The following is a 16592-nucleotide window of genomic DNA, read 5'->3' as shown; positions in this document are numbered from 1 at the left end:
GGCAGATATTTAAAACATACTAATAAAACGTGCCCTAGAGCTGTAATGCAGCTTGAAATGCAGACAGTGCCAGTGAACTGTTTTCCTAATAATTGTTCTAAGCAGTTACTATATCATTAATAGTATAGCATACATCGCTACGATTTTTGGTGGGAATGTTCCTAAACGCTGTTATTCAGATATAAGCATTGAGCCCTCGGTAATGTGGTGTGGGGTATCGCACTCAGTAAGCAGTACTAGTAATTGCTGATAAAACAGAACGTACTGGCTGGCAGGCTTCTCGCGTTTCCTCAAGGCTGCGTTCCCCCTGGATGCCCATACGCAGAGGTCTAGCTTGTTGTCAGCAGGAGCGCTGTGTGCCTCGGCTATGATCCCTGCTGTTATATACCTGTGTAAAAAGCATAGCTGCCATATACTGATTTTTGAGATCCATAACCCTTGTTTTTACCAGCCTAGCACCAATGTGGTTATTTTCCAAATGCTGTAACAGTTATGTAGTACTAGATGTCTGTGGTTAGGTTATGTATTTTTAAAATCTGCTTGTTATAATCCACCTTCAGTAGTAATTTACTCTTTCAACCCTCTGTGTCCTCCCACAAACACAGGAAATAACTAGAATGTTGTTTTACGTTGTTTGAATATGAATCCTCTGAGGGACATCTAACATTGTTTTAGGACATGCTGGCATCCCTGTGTCTCCAGAGTCATTCCATATCTTCTGTAATACTACATTTCATAACTTTTCTTACTCTAATTAAGAGTAAGTTGGATCAGCCCCTTTTATTCATCTCTTCTTCCAACTGAAGGCTTGCTCCCATATGCTGACATAGTTTGTACTGGATTGAAATTCTGATCAGTTAGCAGCACGTCAGCTAGCGGCAGATCAGCACACAATACGGTGCCACGGCAGAGCGTGCAGAGTTTAGCAGCGCATGCTAAACGTGTGACGCAGATGAGGAGGGGGAAAGACCCTTTTGCTGACTTTGTCTTTGGTTCATGACTGAAACTATATAGCTGTCTTGAATTCCTAAAGAATAAGGAAGTGTGTGGGTTTTTTTTCCTGGAAATTTCCCACAAATTAAAAAAGCCTGAAGAGGAGCGACATGAGCTATATAGCAGCATACTGAGATACGTGATGAAACCTCAGTTAGAAGAGTATCTGGATTTTTTATTTGTGAATTTGTGTTACAAGATCCCCAATTCTGACAGACTGCTTATAAATACTGTATATGTTCAGCTGGCACTTTCTGAGATGTATCCATAGGAAATGTTTAATTGCCCACAAAATACGGATAACAGGAACCAGCAGATCTGTAACTGAACTTGCCCCATCCTGTGCTCGACACACTGCTGATCCTTTGTTGGAATCTCACATATTTACTCAGTGAACAAGTTGCAGAGCTGAGAGCTGGTCACAGTTCAGATTTGAATTGAAACTCATAAATGTTCCACTCCACAGAAGTCTTTAATAAAAGGCAAAAAATGCATCTGATCTGAAGAGAAGCCTGTGCGTCTCCAACAGCATCATTTGACATGAGAGTACTCACTATGTTAATGGGGAGAGAGTTTGACCCAGGAGCCTTTCTTCCTCCCCCAAATAAATCTTTCCTTTCTAAAGTCCATGACACCAGCACCCTATTCTGGCAAAGCTGTCCCACTCTTCTTTGCACCAAGGATTGATTATAGATGTGTTCACGAACACTAGATGTCCTGTGATCAAAATAACATTGAACAATGAGTTTTTTGATATGTTCTGTAGTCTCAAAGGAGCTTTCTTCTCATTTCAATTTTATTGTACTGCAGCCAGCCCTCTAAATCATCTCCATTCTTAGTCACCAGCCCCTCCCTTAGAAGAAATCTCCAAACTTTGTCAAGTCCAAACTTGGACCAACAGCAATGTGAACACTGAGGCATCAGAATGTCCTCATTGTATAATCTCTGTACAGCACATGAAATAGTCATAGTCTTTCCACAGCCACTTTGCCATAGGGTATTAGTGAGGCATTATACGAGGAACTGGCCCATCAGTTTCACTGACAGTTTGTGCAAGAAAAGACTTGATGACTAATAGTAAAGATGCTGAACTAGTATCCTTCAGAGGTTGTTAGACATCTGCTTTATCTGCCTAAATATACTGAAAAGTTGATTTGAAAGAAAGACTGTGAAACACTAAAGAAAATATATTTGAAGTATTTTACCCAATTATGTTGCCTAGTATTATAAATTCTAGTCTAATAACACAACTAAATTAAGCAATCCACAGAAAAATAAATTTATCCCTGTGTAAAATAAAGGAATATTATCCTTGATAGAAAAATATTTGTACCTTCTTAATTTTCTTGCATTACTATCTGGAGGTGAATTTAGGTTTAGTATAAAAGAATTGCCATGCCAGATGATATTTCATATTAATTTCATTCATAGGAAATTATGTTAAAATTTACTTAACACTGAAAATGGAAGAAAAAACTCATATGTCAAAGCATTCTCATCTATTTGGTCAGCAGCTGCAGCCAGTGAAGAGTCCTTGGAATTATTTCATATGGGGATAGACTGATCCTTGATGATGAATATTTAGTTGCTCTGGAGATATATGTAATCTAAAGTTATAACAAAATGTTCAGGACATACCTACTCCTATGCACAGTAGGAAAACTATTTTATCCAGTTGTTCTAGAGTACTTATGCTAATTTATTTTGTACCTTCATTTTAGTACTCAATTTTCAGATAGAATCCCTGCATCCTCTCAGAATCACAGGAACATTTGCTCTTATGTTTTGTATACATTTGACTATTTTTCTTGAAGTAATCTGAAAAAATAAGAGAGCTGATATCAAACAGGATGTACTGAATATGTCAGCTAATGAAGCAAGGCATATTTTTTTATCATGTCAAACATATTTTTGTTTTGTTGCAGTGTTCATTTTTGCCTAAATTCTCCATTCATATAGAAACAAAATATGAGGACAACAAAGGAAGCAATGACAGTGTAAGTATGATGGCTTTTGCAAAATTGAATTTAATCCTTTTAGCTAATCATGAACTATATTTGGGGGTTGTAAGGCTTTCACTCTGGGAAAAGGCCTCCTCAGGCTTGTATCTTTGCACCTACCTGGGTATCCTGTTCACTGGAAAGTTGTTAGCTTGCAAAGCGGTTACCTAAAGCACCATGAGATGAAAGATTCGTGTACACGACTTCTCTTCTGCATCTCACACTCTACTTGTTTCCTCTTTAAACACAATATAATTCCAATATGTCAATTAGTACTGATGAAGGTTTATGGAAAATGAAAAAGATATTGGTTTTTTTTGTAATTGTCTTCCATTTTATCTGTTTCGTATTATTTTCTCTGAGTAAAGGGAGTTGAATTCGAAGGAGTTGTTAGGAAGAGCAAACAGGAAACTAAACAATGGCCCGAGACGGGAGATCTCGGTAAACAACTTCACGGAACAGTGGCTGGGCTGGGGAGGTGATGCTGCGGCAGTCACTGACCCAGGGTTACGGAGCTCTTCCTGGGGTGAGAGCCTAGAGCCGAAAGGGATCATTAACTATGCAAAATTCTCTCTCAGGAGAGAGGGGGTGGGAGCGAGTAGCCGGCTGCTGCTGCAGGAAATGCTGATCAAGAGATCCTCGGGAACAGAAGGGACAAGGTCAAGCAGACTTCTGTTGCCCTGACAGGGAGCACAGCAGAATCATCCAACTAGCCAGAAAAGAATACCATTAAATACAACCCGACAGATGAAGATCCAACCCTTGGATGAATAAACAAATATGTTTCTATGTTTCATTTCAGCATGCTTCACACAGTCATTTGTTGCAGACTTACGGGAAGAAGTTTCTTGCAGGTGTGAAATACAGGTTAAAATGTTTGGAAGACTGATCTGTAACACAGAGACCTAGTGAAGGAATGTTTAAACTCAGTCTTGAGAGGAGAAGGCAGTAAAGCAGATTTTAAGGGGCTCTGAGACAAAGCCTTTCAGTTTCCAGGGATGTCCCTCCAGCGGCCTTATTAAGGTTGAAGTGCTCTCTTTTCCTAGATGAGAGGTACATTGCCCTAACCAACCTGGGCCTGCATGTTAATAAGGCCGAGAGTTGTTGCATTGCTTATGGCCAAAATAATTACATGTAAAAGAACAAGGTATAATTCTGAATAATGTTTTTGGCATACAGACACTTTCCTAGTAGGAACTAGGTAGAGATCATGTATTAGCCACCAGACGCCAACAACTTTCAGTCCCTGCTAGCCTAAGCCAGGTTCAGATCAGTCAGTGAGAGGGAGAATGTGTTACATTACCAACTGCATGAGCCCTGCATTATGTAATTTATGCAGTTTGTAAGGTTCACTTCTGCTTTTTGGCAGCACTTTAATTCAGAGCAAGCCCACACCTTTGGTTTCGGGAGGGTGCAGACTAGTGTTCTGGTACATTTATAATGTCAGCAGTGAGAAGACATGTTCTGTACTGATGCCTGGCAGAAGGAAAGCTGAACCTACTTAAGCAAGCAGTGAATTTTCAATTTTTTTCTGTGTGTCAGCTTTGTGGCTAAAATATTACAAATCAAGCCTGGAATAGTACCAAACCAGTGAATTGAAGATAAATCATACAGGGGCAGAATACACAGATGATGTAAATCAAGGCATCTACTCGGCTTAAATCAAGCTCTTTAAAATGTAATTTTTATCAGAGTCCCAGCAAGGTAATGCTGTATTATCTTTATATCGAGGCTCCTGAGTCGCAACAGATTAGGCAAATATTTGCCAAGACTAAAACATTTAATTGATCCTGCCTTGAGGTAAGAAGGAAAAAGAGGCGGTGAATTATAGGTCTCCATTCCAGCCCTAATTGCAATGATTTTATAATTCTTAGAGTTATGTTATTCACCAGCGTGAATACAGCAAACCAGTTGAAGATCTGCATTTTTTGCTATTGATCCTGTGACATTGATCTGCTGACGCAGATGTGGCTCATACAGACTGAGATGCTGGAAGCTTAATAGATATGGAGAGACCTGACTGAAAGCCCGTCGGAGCCTGTGGGGGGACTTCTGTTACACCAAACACCTCAGAACTAGGACTAAGATTCAATCCAGTGTCCATTGCTGTACGGGTAGGCTTAAACCTCACCTAAAAATGTGAAGTATGTTTTTCCTTTGTTTCAGCCAAGTTTAGTTTAAATTTCACTATGTTTACCCAGTCAGAAAAAAACAGAGAAACATAGCATCCATTTTTATAGATTTTCATGGGGATACTATATCATTGCAACTATCAGCCTTGGCTGATGAAGAAATAATTAATCCAAAAAATACTTTTCTAAATTTTGCAGTTGTAATGCAAAATATACTGAATGATCCTTATTACTACAGTTGTAAGGATAATAATGCATGTCTGATTTTAACTAAGCTATTTCTAGATTTTCCTTGAGATTGTACAGACTTTTTAAATAATTCTTTGAACTCTGATCTATTCTCCAGTTCCATGCTATCTAATAAAGTAGATATTGATTGTAAGAAGCAATAATTAGATATAAGGATACTAAGCTAATTACATTGATTAGTGGAAGAAAGCAATATAAATGCTTTCAGGTTCCTGTTGTCATTTAGCAGGCTATTATGTAATTATTATTATTACATTTAACATGTTGCATTGTCTGGTAAGATTCTGCCTAATTACCACAATGTATCTTGATGCAAATGCCTTCCTGATTTTTCTTCTCAATTGTCTTGATAGCAGAAACTAGTGAAAGATATCTGCTTTGGGACTTGATCTTTCTATGTCTTAGACTTTGGCATCATTTTAACCTATGCAAAATGTGCTTAAAGCAGTATTGTTCTGATCTGTTAGAGTTTGCACTTGATTTGCCCAAATATAAATATTGCCAAAAAGTACAAGAATAACGAAAAGGAAAATCCTTCATTTAGATAAAACACCTGTGAAACTTGTATAGATGTAGTGCCATACCATAAACCCCTCCACCTATGATTTCTAGTGCTACGGCATAGCTGATGCATCTAGCTGTTCACATGGCAACTCTCCCCTTAGAAAAACAGAATCAGTATTGGATTAACGTTAGTACATCAAATATTGTCACTGCTACATTGCAGCTTTGCAGCACCATTAACCAATTGACCAATAAGTCAGACCATTCAGTATTTCATCTCAAGAGTCTTTTAAAAAGTAAACTTTCTATTTTAAATTTAAAAATGGCATTTCTAAAAATTAGAATAGCTTGTTAAATATAAACAGCTTTGTAGGTGGCATCTGTTCTGTGCTGTATCTGTACTGATAGAGTTTCAAGAGTATTTGAGAGAATTGCTTCCCTCTTGCATCTTTTACTTAAATGCAACACGTGCTGCTTTAGCTGCTTACATAAGGCAAAGTTCCAGCGGGAACTGCTGGGAAGAGGAGAGTACAGGTGCCCACAGCAAAGACACCCTCTGTGAACACGGACGAGCTATACAAGTGCCTGTTAATCACTCTGTGCGCACTTTCCGGCCCATAAGAAGAATAAGCAGTTAGGGGATTTGAATATGGATACACAAAATCTCTCTTTTGAATAGTAGCCTTTCATTAAATTATTAATAACATAAGTTAAATAGATTTGTTAAGCTTATCTAATTAATGGTCAGAAATCACAGGCAGTATAATACGTTTTTTACAAATAGACTTTATTAACCTCTTTTTTACTTGGGCAGATATTTTATCAGTGTTGTGATTGGTCAGTATTTATCTCAGGAAAGGCTAATTTTATTCTAAGTAGGTTTGTTGCTCTCATTTTTCCCCATCTCTATTCTTAGTATTAAGTTCAGTATACTCTACAGAGTAACATTTGTTTATTTTGAATTTTAGTGGGGAATGGGCCAAATACAGTGGGTCTGTTGATTAAAGAACATCCCCCACATGGCTGCAGTTAGTGATGTGATCAATGCAAGATTATTGCTTGCACTGTAGATTTTTTATTCGAGATGTCATGTTGACTCTCAGAAGCGATTGCTCCCAGGGCAGTGCAATGACATTACTACTGACAGCCATATGAAAAAAGCATTTCTGATGCTAATTGTTAATTATTGTATATAAAAGGTATTTTGTATGTAATTTATAAACTGAGAGTAAGCTTGCATTTAAAAAATGATGTCCCCTAAAAATGAAATAACCCACGTTTATTCATACCCAATTGTCTTTTCCTTAAATGTCCTCTAATGTAGGATTACAGAAAAAAAGAAAACATTAGTTCTATTTTTAGGCAGTAGTCTTATAAGATTTGGCTTTATGATTCTTTTTTTTTTTAAGCTATCTACAGCTGTCTACAATGTCTGTGATTTATCTTAATAAGAAGTAGATTCTTATAAGGTCTCTAAAAATATCTTCCTGATGATCCTCTCATTTACACTTCAGAAGTGCCCGAGACAGAGAGCTATTGAAATGACGATAATATACCTGGGTCATGTACTGCAAAATAGGTATAAATACTACTGCTGTGACTAGATTTATGAGCCTTTGACTGTACACAGTTAATTTTCTTCAGGTTTTATTTAAGATTTTTTTGCTTAATTTACACCAAAGACAAATCATTGTGGTATTTCAGTGCCTTGGAAAAGAATAAAATTTGGTAGGATTCTCATTATATATAAATATGCTGTTTTCTCCCTTTCTTCTACGTTCCAGAAAAATAGGTAGCTGAGGAGCTATCTACCTTGCCTTTTGTAATACAGCAGGACTGGCCAGTTACAGTCCTGGCAAACTTACTGCTCTTGCTGTTTGACCTTGGTGGAGTTGCCAAGGATGTGTTTCTCCTGGACTATAAATCCAGGGTTAGGGTATCTCGTAGCAAATCAAAAGCGCATGGCACATGAAGCAAGCCCGGGTGCTAATACGGACTCACTCTGCCAGTTGATATTGCTCAAAGTTTTGTAGGGGTAAATTTGCTCTAATACACTGTCCTCTGGATTTGGTACTATCTGTCCTCTTGCAGCCTGCATAATGCACAGTGCTGGAGTCAGTGCTGTGGGGTGTCCTGGGGCTGACTGACCAGAAACGTGGTCATATGCTCACGGCTGATCTGCAGCAAAGAGCATTGCCAGCTGGTCTGGCTATCCATGGCTCTGGGATTAATCTGTGTGGAAGCATGACCTAAGTTTCTCTGGCAATACCTAGGTGGTGCGTGAGGCAGGTGCTGCAGTCAAACCTTCCAAACGTTCCAAAATGGAGGTAGCAAAGCTTTGGACATTTCTCCAGTGCTCCTAAGGAGACTTGAGAAATTTTTTGTGTAAGGCCATGGGGAACTTCAGGCAGGTCATTGCCTCACACAGGAACAATACTTATGCATAAGGAGCTCTCCAAAAGATGACTTAGATTTATTCAGGCTCTTAACTCTGACAGATGTCCCATCCATGTATCTGTTTTAGAATTCAGTTAATGGGAAGATCCTCAAGGAATCAGAATGTGAGGTAGAGGATTAGTGACTCCAAACAGTCCAGAGGGAGAATTTAAAAATCAAATAAACTCATTTCTCTTCCCATTTTTATTATAAGTATCACACTTATTTAATATTGGTATTGAGCAGGTCAAGACAACAGAAGGTGCCACAAGAGTTTAGGACCTGCCATCAGGAATACAGAATATACTGCATAATAAAACAAAATTTCCTTTGAGAAAGACGAAGTACAGATGATCCACATAAATTCTTTTGACTAGTTTTCCAGTTTCAACCTCTTCAAAAGGATTGTCCTGATAAAGCAGGTGTTACCTATCAAGCTAATAGCAAAAATGTCTTCTCCAGACTAAAGTTTGTTCTAAATTTTGTACTCAAAAAATTAGGATACAGATTAGGCTGTGTTACCACTTTAAAACTTCAGTGAAGTTTGAATGAATGTTTTTAACGTAATATTGTAGTTGTGACTGAAATCAACTGCTAATCTCTCATTCTTCACCTTCATTCCTTGTTGTTTATCATCCACTGTGATGATGAATATAATCAATATATTGGAGTCCTGATATCACCTGGCATCTTTTCTCAAAAACAGCCCATTATTAAAGTCATGCTTTTTTAAAAAACAGCTCAGCCATGTCAAAATATCTTTCTAGATGTAATTGCTAGATCTCTAGCAACCTTTTCACGTGAAGGTCGGGTCAGGTTTCTTAAGAGTTTTAGCTAAAACAGACAGATTCTAGGTGAGGATAGGGCTTGATTTTTAAAACACTGGTTTGGGACATTTTTTTCATCCGTGAATCTAAATTGCACATCTTTTTTCCTGAGATGCCTATGTGGAAGTAGAGAAGTTCTCCTTCTCAGACTGCACCCAAAATCTTGTCTTTATCTTTACAAATAAAAACTACAGTGTAATTTCTAATTATGTATTATTCCTACTTTTTCTGACAGTCCTAGGCCATGCATTTTATATTGTGTAGGCCATGGCTTTTGTTGTTCTTTACTTACCTCCACATTCCTGTAAGACAGTTTTGTCCTGATAATGAGATATCCCCGTACAAACAAAGAATGGAAGAAAGTATAAATAACTTAACTCTAATGCATCGGACCAGTTCATAACTAGCAAAAGTCCACATTCCCCAACTTTTTCATCATAAGAAATAAAGTGCTAAATTTACATTATTTTCAGTTAGATGGTTGGAAATCCTCTCTCCATCTTTCTTTACTTCTGTCTTCTGCTTTTTTTGATTTGAAAAGCCACTAGAAGCTTCCTTACGGCTACATCAGAGAAAACATGTACCATCAGCCGTATTGTAAGCAGAACTATGCCTTCAAAATAGAGTAATTGTACAATAGCTTTTTAATAACAGAATTATTTTTTCCTGATATTTGGGCAGTGAATTTTACCACTTGATGGTGTCTGGGGAAAGTAAAAAAAGCACAGCTTATAAAAATAATTCAACAGTTGTCCTAATGGAAATTCACTGTATATAAAACTTAAAACGCTTTGCTCATTGTAGCATAAACTTCTGCTCTTGAAAACCTAATGGCTGGCTCTTTATTATTGAAGAATAACATGCAATATCTTAACATAAAATAGTCTTCCTTTTTGTTAAAAAGAGATATAATATCTATTAGCAAGAATACTCTTAAGAATAGTAAGGTGTGGAGCAAGGATGTTGAGATAGAATTATGTTTCAAGATGACAAAGTATGGGTATCAATAGGCCAAGTTTTTATAAGTGTATGTCACAGTACTGCTGATAAACTCGTCACAGCTACAGGAATAATTCTGTGTGACAAGAGAAGCATATAATATAACTTCTTCCTTGTCTTTCAAAGATAAAAGTGTTGTTGAAAATGATTGTCTCAAGATGACCATTTGCCAAATGAAAACAAGAGGTAGCTCTGTGTTCTATATCACTGATGCTTATAAATTAACCTCCGTATCATTTGGCACATTAATAGTTTGAGCATGCTGAAAACAGCTAGCTAATAGCAAATATTGTTTGATATGTCACCTCTGTAAACTGCAGTACCATTATTTAAAGTTACAAAATCCTTTCTTGACAGTGAGTTCTAATTCTGCAGTCCTAGAAAGGACGAGGATCATCCTATACTAGTGACTAGGAGAGGATCATTCATCATGCTTTACCCTTAACGTGTATTTCTGAAGTGTTGGTTGCCATAGTAGGAAACATTTGACTAAAAGAAAGTAAATTATAGGTATTGCAAGCTAAGAAGAAAAGCTGTTTCTAGTTTTGCTCTTTTTAGGGTATTTATTTCCTATCTTATTCCCTATCTTAGAAACATGAAACTAGGTTATAACAAACTTCAATACAGTACATGTAAATTAAATGTAAATTCACTATTTAGGGAAGTTGTACCATGAAACACTGATGTCAGCTGAGATGGATTCAGCTGTGCTTTAGCTTAGCCTCAGTGAACATGATAGAATGTCATCCTGCAAGTTGCCTAAAGGACCTTTTAGGCATCACTGCAAAATATGCTGAAACCAAAGGCAGGGTTACTTTTAGGGATAATTTCTTTTTTGGATTGTTTCTGTATGATGGTACTGAGTACATGTTTGTCTTCTGTATAATTTGTGAAGCATTCGTTTTCTAATATGTCTCAAAAATACCAGCAAACAAGTGGAGAGGTTAGCCTAAAATTCCTTTGGTGCAGAGGGCTCTGTTTTTGCTGAAAATATCTAAAAAACAGTATGTCCCAAAAAGTGAGATTTTCTAAATGAACTACAGAAATTATGTAGTAAATTTAGCACTGGAAATAGATGCAACCTTAAAAAGCTAATCACAGTAAATATTATTGATGGAGTATTATTGTCTTAGAAGCACAGATACTTTGAAATAATTATGTATAAACACATTTATCTGTTCAGAAAGTACAAATTTAAATGAGATATATTTTATAAGAGGTGGAATAATAGAGGAATCGTGACACGGAGATAAAAAGGAGCAGGGAGTTGGGCTGCTTATAAATATGTAACTGCCTTTTTGAGTTCCGCACCATGGCAGACAGCAATATTCCCATGCCATTCAGTGAGCCAAATTTACTTCTCTCAGGGAATAATTCAATGTCTTTTTTGCATAAAAGAATTCCTTCCAGTTATGCCCACAGCTGTGTGTCCACATAAATAGTTTGAGCCAATGAACAGGTTGAAATTGGTCAATTCCTGTAATCCTTGCCCAACTAAATCTCAAAAGCAAATCAATGGTTTTGGGGGGTGAGTGGGGTTGGAGCAGTACATAGGAAGACGTAGACACTAGACAGAACTCCATAGATCAAGTTCTGAGTAGCTGAGACAGAGACATAAAATGGACCAGATGACACAACCTGCTAGAGGAGGCTGTGATAATAAACTGGAGACTAGCCAGCAGTTCTGATGATGTCAATTTACGGAGATTAGAATTTCAACTTAGAGAGTAGGCTTTGTGCCGGATATTCCCTTTTTTAATAGGAAAAAAAAGAAAGCTTATTCTTGCTGTCCTTATGTAGATACGCCTCTAAATGCCTCTAACTATTCATAAACCTTTTTTTCCTCCCCCCAAAACCCTCATCCCCATAAACCCCCACATTTTTGGGATTTGCTTTATCAGCATCTTTTAATTCTCTACCTTAAAAATCATTGCTTATCGAGGTGTTCGGATAGTATCTTGTATCTTACAAGATCTGCAAGCAGGAGTTTTTCTCCTTTCAGACAGAAACTGCACAACTCTCGTATTTCTAAAGGTAAAATGAATGGCACAAGGACACCTCTAGGCCTTCACTAGCAGCATCATTTAAAAAGCTATTTATATTGTACATCAAGACCCACTAGAAGGGACTGAAACGAAAACATTTATCCTGGTGTTTTCTCCTATCTACTACGTCAGTCCTTAGCAAGTCACTTCACTCTTCTGTATTAATGTTTTCATTCCAGTTCTTTGTACTGTCAGTCGATGGCTTGTGGTACAGTGCCACTCACTTTGGGCTTTGTGACAGTGACTTTGAGTGTGTTGTTTCTTTCAGATGTTCAGCTAAAGACATGCCGGGCTGAAATCGGCCACGCTGACTGCATCTGAAATCACAAATGTATAGTAAATTCTAAATGCCTCAGTTGTGTGCTGGCAAAAGATGTTGTAGACCTAATTATGATGATCCTATATTATCTAAGCTGTTGTCATATACAGTATAAATCACAGTTTTACAAAATTCAGATTCAGGCTAAAGCACTACTTTAATTCTACTTAAATCTTATTTGAAAGATTAAGTAGTCCATAAGGGTTGTATTGTCTGGGGGTTGTCTGGTGATACAGAAGTTAATATGATTCACACAGCATAGTAAATCCTGTTTTCTTCCCTAAAAACAAATCTAAAACAAATACTTTTTAACCCATCACTTTCTAAAAGAAATATCTGAATTTAAAATCTGTATATACATATATATATATATGCATATATATAAAAAATTGTTTTTTTCCATTTTTAAAGCCAGATGTCATTGAATGAATCAATATAATAATGAGAAAGTAGAGATAAATTTCACTTAATTTCATTTTCTAACGAATAAAAATATTTTCTCATGGCATTCATGTCATTGCCTGCCTATCCCACTAAGATGCCATCTTGTAGCAAGTCAAGATTTGAGATTGTTAGGAGGGCTTGTTGGCTTTGTTGGCAGGGCAGGGGAAATGGAGAGGCAGAGAGGGAGGAACACTGCTTTCAAGCATAGATATTGAGTCAAGGATTTTAAAGAAGAGGAAGTTTATGATTTCATCTCAGTTAAATTTACACATTGTATATTGAACAATGTAGTCGTGTTGGCTTAAGTTTGTCTGTAGACAGGCACTTAGTCTGAAGGTAAAAGAAAAAGAAGAAAAATGGGGTAGGAGCTGGCAGAAAAATGATATCACTGACTTACCATTGTCTCATAACCTGACTTTTTATTCTACCTTTAGCTACAGGGAAAAAAGAAGTCACCAGCAAAGTACATGCTAGGACATGTTGTTGTAGTTCATGAAGAAAAGAAAGATATTTAAATATACCAGCACTTATTTTGCTGCAGTGTCCTTCATGATCTTTCTTTGCTGAGGGGTTAGAATCATCTGCCAGGGTTTTTATTTGACTTTTTTCTCCCAAACAAACCACTTCACTATTATAAAGATGACCCAATTAAAATGTATGTTCCACTTTTTGTCATTCTGTGATTCAGTTAGTTTAAATAATTCTCTCGATCAGTTCTCATTCCTCTTAGCAAGTGGATGTGCATAAATGTTTGTGTATTGTAAAAAAGTTGTCACAGACAAAAAAAAAACAAACAGCAAAAAGGGCACTTCAGTCTGAATGTTATTCTTTGTTTTTCATTTGATTCTGTGTATTTCAATCTCAATTAATTATTTGGCTTCCAAATATAAAGCCTGTCTAGTTCTTACCAATATAATATTTAGTATTCAGCCTTTCTACATTGTCTTCTTAAGGATACAGATTGTTCTCTCTCCATTAATTTTCTGCACATTTGCAAATACAGCTGCACAGATTGGGAGCCTTATGCTTCTTTTCATGGCCTTTAATCTCATCCTTTAAAACTTTTTAATTTCTCTCGTCTCTTTGATCACAAATGCAATCAACCCATCCTCCCTGCAGGTTTTAAGAGAATCCCAGATTATTTGTCCAGGAGAGGCAATAAGAGAATTAGAGCTCAGAAATCAGCCTTATTCTCTAATGACTTCTTATTTTCTACTGCTGATAGAATGAGAAGATTAAATCCCTATCTGCAAATCTTGTGAGGACAATCTAAGAAGGGAAGAAATGTAAATGATTAGACAACAACTTCTGCTAGGAAAGGGAAGTGAGAATGCCATTCAACAAACTTTTGGAATAGAGGAAAGGGTCTGGGATAGTGTAAGCAGCAAATAAGGCATAGTTGAAATAGTTGCAAAATTCCTCCTAGTTGAGAGAGATTGGCAAAGGCATCTGTCATCCCCACTTTCAAAGCATTTTAGAGGAAAAGAATCTAAAACCGTATTACTTATAGGTGCAATATGTGGATCAAGCCTGTGATAGGGCAAGGCATGTTTTTATCAGAAAAGCTATGGGGTAATAGTTCCAAGTTAGGTCCTTTTAAACATGCAAAGATACTCATGCGCTTAAAATTATTAGTCTTGCACTTAAGCCATGTACTGATCGAGGGCCTCAGCTGACCTGGTAATGCCCATTTAAGAGAAATCTCAATTATTTTATTTAAAGCTCAGAGTTTACACCAAGATGCATCTTGAGCTAGAAATAGTTCCACTGATTTCATCAAGATAGTGCTCTGTATATCTTAATTTGTTTTGAAAAAAGCAAGCAAGGAAGCTTATAAAAGGCAACCTATATAAGATACATAAAATATAATAGTTATATAAGAATAGTACCCCCAATACTAAGGAAGAACACTGTAGGGGAAGGAGCTTTCATCTCAAATTTGTCCAAATAGTTAACATAATTTTTTGCAAAAAAAAAATTGGGGAAGGAAAACAAGCACACAAACAAATAAAAACAGTCCCGAGTTTCTCTTCATTCTGTACTTGTGCAGTATCTGACCTGTTAACATTTTATATCCAGTTCAGTAAGCAGTGTTGCCCATTTTATTCCAGCAGTGAAATATGAAGTCACTTTAACTACAAGTTAAAATTATAGAATCAAACTTTAGCTTTTCATTTATTTGAATTATGATTTCCTAAGCAATGTAGTTGTTACCAGCTTATATACTTGCTCACTGTGGTCCATTGCTCCTTCTGAATGCTTTATCTGGGAAAGCTCCATTTCTTTCAGAAACTCCAGAGTAGCATTCTGATTATTCTATAGTTGCTGACATTTTGCATCTTTAACTGTTCCTCTAGGATGAAATGAAAGAAATTAATGGAGTGTTCGCTACATTTATTAAAAAACAAACAAACAAACAATATTTATACTTCCTTGAAATGTTAGCTATAGAACATTATGCCCCAAAGGAAAAAACACAATGTTTGCTTGTTACTGAACTTAACAGTGTATGCACAGCTTTCCTGAATTTTATGCAGCTAAGTTTTCATAATAGCCTTTTAGCTGGTCACTATTTCCAAGTCCTAGAATCATGAGCAGAAATTTATTGCAGACATAGCATAAATCACATGGGTCACTAAGGGGCCTAAATAATTAAATTGTGCACACAGGCACAGAAAAACACTATGTTGCAGATGCAAATAACCTGTATTTTCAAAATAGGCCCATCATTTGCAAAGCACAGAACAAGAGACTGGATATTCAAAATCAGATGCTGAAGTATTAAAATCAAAATAAGCTCCATCTGTGCACAATGGAAGTGGAAATGTGCAACTTCCACTGGGTGCTATTCACCCAAAATTTTGATTCTCAGTATAACAGCAGCTTAGTCTGTGCAGCACACATCACATACTTGCATTTCATTATTGTCCCTAAAATGAAATCGTTTTTCTAATAAATCTTTTAGAAATATCCAGAGTCCAGAAAGCCCATGTTTTACACTGTGGTGAAATCTAGTTCAAAGATTAAAAAATGCAATAAAACCAATCCTAGTTGCTGACTTTACTACTTTTCACCAAAGCCTCCATTCTAAAGGGTGTGCAAGAAGGAGCAGCGGTCTAAGCAGGAAGTGCTACATACCACGTGTTGCATTTAGCAGCCTACCGTCTTTTGAACTGAAATAATGAAACATCTCCCAAAACGTCTGTGGCATCGAAGTTGCTGTTGATCTTGCTTAGGAACACATTGCTTATATATGATCTTGAATAACAGGCATTTTCTTCCCTCTGCCTACCTGCATACACTGCGGCATCTACAATACGCTAGACAACGTGACTGTGTTCTTTGTGAACAATTCAGTATTCACATCGGAGGCTGCGCAAGCGCCGGCCTAGACACGTTCTGTTGTACAAGCTATTGAACTGGGCCTTAACAATGGCTTGTAACCATGATTCCAGGTGGATGTGGTCAGGATGTTGTTCTGTTAGTGTTAAAAGTTTCTTTAACTCTTGCAGATTTTTGACAAAGAAGCTAAAGATCTTGAGCGAGAAGTCTGCTTTATTGATATTGCCAGCGACGATATTCCTGAGCGCTATTACAAAGAATCAGAGGTAAGAGACAACTTGACTATGAAATGGTGAAGATGG

The 16592-nt window shown here is 37.0% G+C and overlaps 1 protein-coding gene and 1 long non-coding RNA gene across 3 annotated transcripts in view; one reads left to right on the top strand and one right to left on the bottom strand.

Annotated features, from left to right (window-relative positions):
• Positions 1-16592, top strand: part of PITPNC1 (phosphatidylinositol transfer protein cytoplasmic 1) — a 93638-nt gene that overhangs the window by 56299 nt on the left and 20747 nt on the right. Inside the window, exons 5-6 of the mRNA XM_013953100.2 lie at positions 2919-2990; positions 16461-16556. Coding sequence (XP_013808554.1) covers positions 2919-2990; positions 16461-16556 — 168 coding nt within the window. The remainder of the gene's footprint in view (positions 1-2918; positions 2991-16460; positions 16557-16592) is intronic.
• The window catches only part of LOC106493133 (uncharacterized), a 39381-nt gene that overhangs the window by 11473 nt on the left and 11316 nt on the right, over positions 1-16592 (bottom strand). The gene's annotated exons all lie outside the window — the stretch shown is intronic.

The sequence above is a fragment of the Apteryx mantelli genome, chromosome 19 (genome assembly GCF_036417845.1).
Source record: "Apteryx mantelli isolate bAptMan1 chromosome 19, bAptMan1.hap1, whole genome shotgun sequence".
NCBI lineage: Eukaryota > Metazoa > Chordata > Aves > Apterygiformes > Apterygidae > Apteryx > Apteryx mantelli.
This window is presented reverse-complemented; position numbering and strand designations above follow the sequence as displayed.